Raw genomic sequence first — 10,509 nt, forward strand, 5'->3', positions numbered from 1 at the left:
AAACTGCACTGGTGTTGTTCTGTAGCAAGTAACCGGTTCTTTTTATCACAGCCTGACACTCATGTTTTTTTATGCTCAACCTGCGTTATCAGCACAGCGCTGAGCTTCTCTTACGCACCGATAAGCGCAAGTATTGCGAGTCGATCCAGTCTGCCTGCAGCTCACTGTCCATTATCACTATGACAGGACTGTACCGTTATTTCAACCCAGGACACATTGTTGAGTTGGGAAATGTGACACGCGATTAGGCCCACAGGTGGTTTTAATCAAGCCAAGGCTTTGTCTGTTTAGTGAAGGATTAACTTTATGCACATTAAACAGATGTTGGTCCTCTAATGCATGCAAAATCAATTTTAAAAAAGGCATAAATGGTCTTCAAAAATAATATGAGATTGTTTCACTGTCTTATTAAATATTTTTTTAGATACTGTAGACAAAAACAGGTGACACTCAGGTCAACGGTGCATGTATTTCCCTTGTTTCCTCTGGCTCTGGAGGTGGTGGGTTAGTGGTGTGTGACAGGAAAAAGACTGTTCAGGAAGCCTCTTTGTGGTTGTTTTCTGGGTACGTAGATAAAAGCAGAGGGCTTGGCAGAGACACGGGTATAAAGTCATAAATTACAGATGCTATCAGCTCAAGCAACTGCACAAACTCACTTTTCTTTTTGTGTAAAAGAAACTCAAGCGAGTTCCTCAAGTTGAGCTTTACATTTGTGTTTTACATGTTTTGTATTGCAACACAACTGCCATATAGTTTTCATAAAAGGTCCCTAGCAAACTCGTTTCAAATGTGGTGAACTTCAAAGGTGATATTCAACAAAGAGGTAAACATTACCAAGACTTACATTGAAGAAAGGGTCCAAGCCATATTTACAGACCAGAATATTAATGGCCAGTAAGCAACCACCCAGCAATGCCCTAGTAACCACCTAGAACACCCTAGCAACCACCCATTAAGGGCCAGTAAGCAATCACCTAGCAACCACCCAGCAATACTCAAAAGCATTCCTGGGGCTCAAACATTAGAGAATGACAGTGTTATTTTAGTATCATTGATATACTATTATAGTTTCATATTTCTATATTTTCTGTTTTAATTTTTTTTAATGTCTATTTCTATTTCAAGTTTTAGTTGATTTAGTTTTAGCCCTTGTACTAAAATAGTTCTTGAACTATAGATATGCTGAAATAAAATAAGTCTACATTTTAGAGGTAATTATTGTAAACTAAAACTATTTAAAACTATTAAAAATATTAAAAACTTGTTAATTGAAAAAAAAAAGCTGAAGTAAAATAAAATATAAAGTTAGACTTAATTTAGATGAAAATTAGAAATGTTGCCACAGCACTAAGCTGAAGAGAGTTTAAGTTAATGCACTAAAATTATTAACTGGGAATAAATAAAAACTGAAATAAATGTGTGTGTGTGTGTGTGTGTGTGTGTGTGTGTGTGTGTGTGTGTGTGTGTGTGTGTGTGTGTGTGTGTGTGTGTGTTTGTAATAATATAATAATCATATAATAATCGCTTTTTTACTGCCAATGTGTGAACAGCTGTAAACGAAACTTAAAAAAACTGGACCTTCCCCGACTTCCTAACCATGTAGACTGATTTTTATGTGAAGGACTCGGGACGATTTTGCCGGGGAAATCAAAAGGATATGACGTTTACGCGCGCTCCCAAGAGCCTCTTTTTTCTCTTTTGTAAACAAATACAATGTTCAGGTTAATGCCAAAAGAGCCATTCTGTACTGTAATGTCAATGTTTCATGCAAAGAATGGAGGCTATTTAATCTAGTCTTTAGTCTCAATTTATATAGGCTACTTTATAATCAAACAACAGTGTTGTGTAATTTTACTTAAGTTACCTCATCATCTGTCGACATGTTGACGACGAATTGCTTTCTTAACGGCTGCTTTCTCCCGCTGTCATTTTTGTTATTTTGTGAGAGGAACGGGCGCTGCACATATTAGGCTACAATACAAATTAACGTCGTACTGTTCCTTAACAGTAGGCTATATCTCTGCAAAGGTATTTCTACTTCTTTTTTACTAATACATCGAAGAACGAAGAGCTTCGCGGTGAGTTTATCGGGGCCTTGAATCCATAGACTGTAAAAAAATGCTTGAATCACGTTCAGTATGTGCAAGAGTGCGAGCACGAGCTATAAGTCGCTGGCTGCAGTTCACTTATTGACCACCGGTGTCGCTGAATTCTGAATTCTACATATAGAGTGGAAAATAAAATAAAAAATTGACAAAAGCATGTAACGAAATTACTAAATGTAACTAAAATTACCATTAAATTTTAAAATAATTGTAATTTTAGTTAGACTATAGTTAATGATAATAACCCTGGGTCAATGAAATTATTCTAATGAAACAGAAATGTACAGTCAATGAATACATGTAAATGTAGAAACCATTCAGAACCCCCACGCTTAAAAATAAAGGTTCTTTATTGGCATTGATGGTTCCATGAAGAACTTTTAACATCCGTGGAATATTTCCATTCCACAAATGATTCTTTATAGTGGAAAAATGTTTTTCATACTAAGAAAAACATTGTTCTTTTAAGAACTTCTTTTTTGGGGAACCATATGGAAAAAACTATATAGTATAAGACAAAATGCAAACACATATATTCTTTAAAAATGCAAACATTTAATACATTTCTGTTTTGTTCTAGTTCTACATTATTATTGAATATTGAACAACACTCAATCTGTGACTTTTAATGAGAAATAGAAACAAAAAGTGTTTGTATAAAAGGAAGAAGCTAAAGAAAAGTAACAGGGATGAACCCAATGAACTTAGTCTTACAGGTTGCTGCACATCGGACAGATTATGGGGTATTTTGATAATGCATGGGAGGGTTGATGGGTTTTATGAAGACGTAACTGAGTTTAACCTGGCACAGGTTTACAGATCAGTCACATGGCTTGCTTGCTATCATCCGATTGGACGAGGACGCGGGAAAAAGCTTCAGTACAAAGCACGAGGCCACTATCTTTCTACACTGGACATAACGGACAGCCTGGAGAGTGTGCAAAAACAGAGATAGGGAAGACGAGTGTTTTAGATGGCCAACACTCATTTCTGTTGTGTCCACTGAGATTTGAATATGCTATTTGGGTGAATCTCATGGAAGTGATAAAGAGCATGACGCATTTGACTCCAAAATCAAAAGAAATGAAACCAGGCCTAGTCTGAGATCATTAAAGGTTTTTCCCCCTCAATTCCCATTACTGTAATGCAAATACATAATATAAATAAATAACAACAACGTCATCATGGTAGTATTTTTGTACTGCTTTTATGCAGATTAATATAATAATAATAATTTAAAAAAAAACTATTTTTGTTTTGTAATGCCGTAAACTGTATTCCAGTAATAGGAACTCTAATGAGAATCTCCATTGAAAAATAGAAATGATAAAATAAAAATCCGGATTCCCCTCCTTGAACTGCCACCTTACCGTGGTGGAGGGGTTTGAGTACCCGAATGACTCTAGGAGCTATGTTGTCTGGGGCTATATGCCCCTGGTAGGGTCTCCCAAGGCAAACAGGTCCTAGGTGACGGGTCAGACTAAGAGCGGTTCAAAAACCCTTATGACGACTATAAATTCGAGGACCGTGACGTCGCCCGGCATGGCGCAGCCGGGGCCCCACCCTGGAGCCAGGCCCGGGGTTGGGGCTCGTATGCGAGCGCCTGTGGTCGGGCCTCCCCCATGGGGTCCGGCCGGGCTCAGCCCGAAGGAGCGACATGGGGCCACCCTCCCGTGGACCCACCACCTGCAGGAGGGACCGTAAGGGGCCGGTGCTAAGTGGATCGAGCGGCAGTCGAAGGCGGGGGCCTAGACAACCCGATCCCTGGATGCAGAATCTAGCTCTAGGGACATGGAACGTCACCTCTCTGGCGGGGAAGGAGCCTGAGGTTGTGCGTGAGGTTCAGAGATTCCGACTATAGATAGTTGGGATCACCTCTACGCACGGCTTGGGCTCTGGAACCACACTCCTCGAGAGAGAGGATGGACTCTTCACCACTCTGGAGTTGCCCATGGTGAGAGGCGGCGGGCTGGTGTGGGTTTGCTTATAGCCCCCCAGCTCAGCCGCCATGTGTTGGAGTTCGCCCCGGTGAACGAGAGGGTCGCTTCCCTGCGCCTTCGGGTCGGGGATAGGTCTCTCACTGTCGTTTGTGCCTACGGGCCGAACGGCAGTGCAGAGTACCCGGCCTTCTTGGAGTCTCTGGGAGGGGTGATGGAAAGTGCTCCGACTGGGGACTCCGTCGTTCTACTGGGGGACTTCAACGCCCACGTGGGCAGCAACAGTGACACCTGGAGGGGCGTGATTGGGAGGAACGGCCCCCCTGATCTGAACCCGAGCGGTGTTCTGTTATTGGACTTCTGTGCTAGTTACAGCTTGTGCATAACGAACACCATGTTCAAGCATAAGGATGTCCATCAGTGCACATGGCACCAGGACACCCTAGGCCGACTTTGTGGTCGTTTCATCCGACCTCCGGCCGTATGTCTTGGACACTCGGGTGAAGAGAGGGGCGGAGCTGTCAACTGATCACCACCTGGTGGTGAGTTGGATCCGATGGCAGGGGAGGAAGCTGGACAGACTAGGCAGACCCAAACGTACTGTGAGGGTCTGTTGGGAACGTTTGGCCGAATCTCCTGTCGGAGAGATCTTCAACTCCCACCTCCGGCAGAGCTTCGACCAGATCCCGAGGGAGTCTGGAGATATTGAGTCCGAGTGGACCATGTTCTCCACCTCCATTGTCAACGCGGCCACTCGGAGCTGTGGCTGTAAGGTCTCCGGTGCCTGTCGAGGCGGCAATCCCCGAACCCGGTGGTGGACACCGGAAGTAAGGGATGCCGTCAAGCTGAAGAAGGAGTCCTATCGGGCCTGGCTGGCTTGTGGGACTCCTGAGGCAGCTGATGGGTACCGACGGGCTAAGCGGACTGCAGCCCGGCTGGTTGTGGAGGCAAAAACTCGGGCCTGGGAGGAGTTCGGTGAGGCCATGGAGAAGGACTATCGGTCGGCCTCGAAGAGATTCTGGCAAACCATCTGGCGCCTCAGGAGGGGGAAGCAGTGCCCTACCAACGCTGTTTACAGTGGAGGTGGGCAGCTGTTGACCTCGACTGGGGATATCACCGGACGGTGGAAGGAATACTTCGAGGAACTCCTCAATCCCGCCGTCACGTCTTCCATTGAGGAAGCAGAGGCTGAGGGCTCAGAGGCGGACTCGTCCATCACCCAAGCTGAAGTCACAGAGGTAGTCAAGAAACTCCTCGGTGGCAAGGCACCGGGGGTGGATGAGATCCGCCCTGAGTACCTCAAGTCTCTGGATGTTGTGGGGCTGTCTTGGCTGACATGCCTCTGCAGCATCGCGTGGCGGTTGGGGACAGTGCCTTTGGACTGGCAGACCGGGGTGGTGGTCCCTCTTTTCGAGAAGGTGGACCGGAGGGTGTGCTCCAACTATAGGGGGATCACACTTCTCAGCCTCCCTGGGAAAGTCTATGCCAGGGTACTGGAGAGGAGAATCCGGCCGATAGTAGAACCTTGGATTCAGGAGGAACAGTGTGGTTTTCGTCCCGGTCGTGGAACACTGGACCAGCTCTATACCCTCTACAGGGTGCTGGAGGACTCATGGGAGTTTGCCCAACCAATCCACATGTGTTTCGTGGATTTGGAAAAGGCATTCGACTGTGTCCCTCGCGGCATCTTGTGGAGGGTGCTCTGGGAGTATGGGGTTTGGGGCCCTTTGCTAAGGGCTATCCGGTCCCTGTACGACCGGAGCAGGAGCTTGGTTCGCATTGCCGGCAGTAAGTCAGACTTGTTCCCGGTGCATGTTGGACTCCGGCAGGGCTGCCCTTTGTCGCCGGTTCTGTTCATAATTTTTATGGACAGAATTTCTAGGCGCAGCCAGGGGCCGGAGGGGGTCAGGTTTGGGGACCACACGATTTCATCTCTGCTCTTTGCGGATGATGTTGTCGTGCTGGCCTCATCAAACCAGGACCTCCAGCATGCACTGGGACGGTTTGCAGCCGAGTGTGAAGCGGCTGGGATGAGAATCAGCACCTCCAAATCCGAGGCCATGGTTCTCAGTCGGAAAAGGGTGGTTTGCCTGCTTCAGGTTGGTGGAGAGCTCCTGCCTCAAGTGGAGGAGTTCAAGTATCTTGGGGTCTTGTTCACGAGTGAGGGAAGGATGGAACGGGAGATTGACAGGCGGATCGGTGCAGCTTCTGCAGTAATGCGGTCCCTGTACCGGTCTGTCGTGGTGAAGAAGGAGCTGAGCCGCAAGGCGAAGCTCTCGATTTACCGGTCAATCTACGTTCCTACTCTCACCTATGGTCATGAGCTGTGGGTCATGACCGAAAGGACAAGATCCCGGATACAAGCGGCCGAAATGAGCTTTCTCCACAGGGTGGCTGGGCGATCCCTTAGAGATAGGGTGAGAAGCTCGGTCACTCGGGAGGAGCTCAGAGTAGAGCCGCTGCTCCTCCACATCGAGAGGGGTCAGTTGAGGTGGCTCGGGCATCTTTTCCGGATGCCTCCTGGACGCCTTCCCGGGAAGGTGTTCCGGGCATGTCCCACCGGGAGGAGACCCCGGGGAAGACCTAGGACACGCTGGGGAGACTATGTCTCCCGGCTGGCCTGGGAACGCCTCGGTGTCCCCCCGGAAGAGCTGGAGGAAGTGTCTAGGGAGAGGGAAGTCTGGGCATGCCTGCTTAGACTGCTGCCCCCGCGACCCGGTCCCGGATAAGCGGTAGAAGATGGATGGATGGATGGACGGATTCCAGACTCTTGTAATAATAAGAATTTTTAGGGAAATCTGCTTGCCATAAAGATAATATCACAATGCAAAATATATATATTTAAAAATGTTTTAATATTTAAAGTTATCAGTATTTTTTTTATAATTAAACAATTTATTTTATTATTTACATATTTTATGTAAAATATTACATCACGCATTATTTAACAGTGGTCACCGTAAGTCTAAAAAATAATGGCGTTTTTATTATTTTTTAAATAAGACAATGTGATTAAAGAATGACTTAAAATCAGATAATCAGAGACACTCTTTTTATCTTTTCTATAATACATTTTTAATTTTATTATACAAAATTCTCACATTTCAACAAGTCAAAGAGAGATCATAGTTAAAGATGAGGAGAGACATACAGTATCTCACAAAAGTGACACATGATCGGTCAGCTTGTCAGTGCTCAGACCATACACCACTCACTGCAACAAGTCGGTTTGCATGGCCGTCATCCCAGAAGGAAGCCTCTTCTGAAGCTGGCTCACAAGAAAGCCCGCGAAAAAAAAAAAAAAGAGCATGAATTACTGGAACCAAGTCCTGTGGTCTGATGAGACAAAAATAAACTTGTGTGGCTCAGATGGTGTACAGCATGTGTGGCGATGCCCTGGTAAGTAATTTTAAGAAAATTGTAAGAAAATTGTATACAGTCGAGCATGGTGCTGGTAGCATCATGGTCTGGGGCTGCATGAGTGCCGCTGGTACTGAGGAGCTGCGCTTCATTGAGGGAAACATGGATTCCAACATGTACTGTGACATTCTGAGGCAGAACATGATGCCCTCCCTTCAAAAACTGGGCCGAACGGCATGATAACGGCCCCAAACACATCGCCAAGATGACAACTGCCTTGCTGAGGAACCTGAAGGTGAAGGTGATGGAGTGGCCTAGCATTTCTCCAAACCTGAACCCTATTAAGCACCTGTGGGGAGTCCTCAAGCGGAAGGTGGAGAAGCGTCATGTGTCTAACATCCAGCAGCTCCGTGGAAGAGGATCCCAGCAACAACCTGTGCAGCTCTGGTGAACTCCATGCCCAGGAGTATTAAGGCAGTGCTAGATAACAATGGTGCTCACACAAAATATTGACCCTTTGGACACAGTTTTGACATGTGTAGGCCAGGGTGTAGGCCTTCTCACTTTTGTTGCCAGCAATTTTGACATTAATGGCTGTGTGTTGAGTTATTAGTCAGAGGACAGTAAATATATACTGCTACACAGGCAGCACATTGACTACTCTAAAATATATCCAACTTTCATTTCTATAGTATTGTCCCTTGAGAAGATATACTAAAATGTTTGCTGAAATGCGAGGGTGTATTCACTTTTGTGAGATACTGTAAGTAGTTTGAGAAGATGACACTATACCAGCTTAAACTTCAAGATCTTCTGAGTCCTAGTGCTTAACAGTGTTTTCAGATATTAACATCTCGCAGTGATGACATCCAACACAAAAACAGATCAACTTAATACTTTCAGAGCTAAAGAAATTAATTTAACTCTAAAAAAGGACATCAACTATGTGTGTAAAGTGACAGAAACATTGCACAATGCACCTTATCTGTGAATCCCGGAAAAACTTGTTTCCGTAAAACGCTTGTAAAACCATTGAACTGAAATTGAATGCACATCAGAATGTTTTTTGGTAACACTTTACAATAATGTTTCATTTCTTAACATTAGTTAACTATATTAGTTTACATGAGCTAAGAATGAACAATACTTTTATAGCATTTTTTAAATGTAGATCTCATCACATTTAACAAGGCAGTTTATTCTTAGTTCATGTTAACTAATATAGTTACAGTTTTCAATGACAGTTTTTACAGAAGACCAGGCGCGTGTCAGTATCCGTGCATGAGGTCTTAAAGTAGCCTAATATATCTGTTGTTGCTTTTCATTAATGTTAATCCAAAAAAAGAGAAAATGACTTACTGCTCTTCACTGAATAACTTTAGTAGCTTCTAAAAAATCGTGATATCGCACACCCCTAAGTAATGCATTAACTAATGTTAACAAATGAGACCTTATTGTAAAGTGTCACCGATTTCTTGCATTGAATGTATTACTTTTATGTAAGAATGGATTCATGAAATATTTACACAGTTTTTATGAATGACGCCAATTTTAGTTAGACATTTAATAAGTTCAGAAAGTATAACAATATATTACAAATAATATGTGACGGCATACTGGTCAATTTTGGGTTATAGATAGTTTATTTGCTATCTTATAATTTAAGAAAATGTTCATTCCAAAAAAATAACTTGTAAAACAGTAAAACATTAATATTTCTAGGTGTGAACATGCGGGTTTCTATAGAAGCTTGTTTCTGCCACGGAATAATAAAGAAAAAAAGTTAATTATGACTTTATTTCTCTAGTTTATATTTGGCAATTATGACTATTTCTCAGAATTGTTAGAAAAGATATTAGAAAAACGAAAAAGATGGATTTTTAAGTTTTGCAATTTGCGAGATATAAAACTGCTTTTCAGACTTTTTGAGAAATAGTCAGAATTGTGACATTTGCAATTAAAAAAAGTTATTGCAAGTTAATAACTCACAATTCTGACTTTTTCCCCCTCGAAATCTCGAGTCTCTCGCAATTGCAAGAAAAAAAGGTGAAAATTTAGAGACAAAAAGTCGCAATTACCTTTTTTATTTTTTTATTCCGTGGCAGAAAGAAGCTACCATAACTTTCAAAAATCAGCTCACGATTGCACATATCAGAAAAACAGAGTGCATTTATCTCAATAATGGTGCCGAATGAGCCGTTTAAAGCAGATGGACACACAGATAGACAACACAAGAGCTGTGGACGTTACAGGCCAGGTACTGTATCTGACGAGAAAGCCAACGTGTGCTAAAACCACAAAGAGCCATGGAAACGTGGGCTTTTTGAGGGAAAGACAGAGAAAAGATGGCGAACAGGGTGAGGAACATTGAAGAGCGTGAGGAATGGGTGTGTGCATGAACCTCTGAGGGCTTGCAGTATCTCCAGTTGTTTACGTCTCTGTGTGTGCACGCGTGAATACGTAAGGGCCGTCACGTACATCACTAGTGCACTTAGATACCAATCCACACCATCCTATCTCGACTTCCACTTATGTATCCAAGTCAACAAACAACACTGAGCGTGTTTAGCAGATGCTGTTTGGGTTAAAAGAAGGAAAGCAAAGATTATCCCAAGCAGTGGTGAATAGTGAAGTGAAGTTCTCGACGTGACAGAGAGACAGAGAGAGTTTGTTTTAGCAGGCGCAGCCGGCGTGTCCCTCGGAGGAAGTGTCCTGCTGACTGGAGTCTTTATGGTTGGACGCCGGACCGTCTCCGTCCAGACTTTCAATCATCTTGTCACATATCACGTCCACCAGACTCTCGAAAACCTGCTTCACGTTGATGTTGTCTTTGGCGCTGGCCTCGAAAAACTGGAAACCTGCGGAGACGAGGAATAAAGGCTAAGCGCATAAGAGAAGGATGTGGTAGGAGAGGAAAGACTGAGGGAAAATATCATATCATACTTTAAGTACATTTATTTTAAGTAATTGTCATGACATGTTTTTATGATTAAATGTGGAGGAACATCGACATAGAAATAGTAATTATTTTCTAAAATGCAGTAATTATTATTATTAAACATTTATAAAATGTAGTCACGTTATATTTTTAATAAAATATTTAAAAA

The 10,509-nt window shown here is 43.5% G+C and overlaps 1 protein-coding gene across 4 annotated transcripts in view; it reads right to left on the reverse strand.

The window, feature by feature from the left end:
* Window positions 1-7,104: 7,104 nt before the first annotated feature.
* Window positions 7,105-10,509, reverse strand: part of rab3db (RAB3D, member RAS oncogene family, b) — a 19,560-nt gene continuing 16,155 nt past the window's right edge. For 2 of the 4 annotated variants that reach the window (XM_081374152.1, XM_081374151.1), the window contains exon 5: window positions 7,105-10,260. In XM_081374152.1, the coding sequence (XP_081230278.1) occupies window positions 10,076-10,260 (185 nt within the window). In that variant the 3' untranslated portion in view covers window positions 7,105-10,075. The remainder of the gene's footprint in view (window positions 10,261-10,509) is intronic. The other 2 variants (XR_014030756.1, XR_014030757.1) reach the window with 2 other exon arrangements.

Source organism: Scardinius erythrophthalmus (assembly GCF_964197995.2).
Source record: "Scardinius erythrophthalmus genome assembly, chromosome: 1".
Classification (NCBI taxonomy): domain Eukaryota; kingdom Metazoa; phylum Chordata; class Actinopteri; order Cypriniformes; family Leuciscidae; genus Scardinius; species Scardinius erythrophthalmus.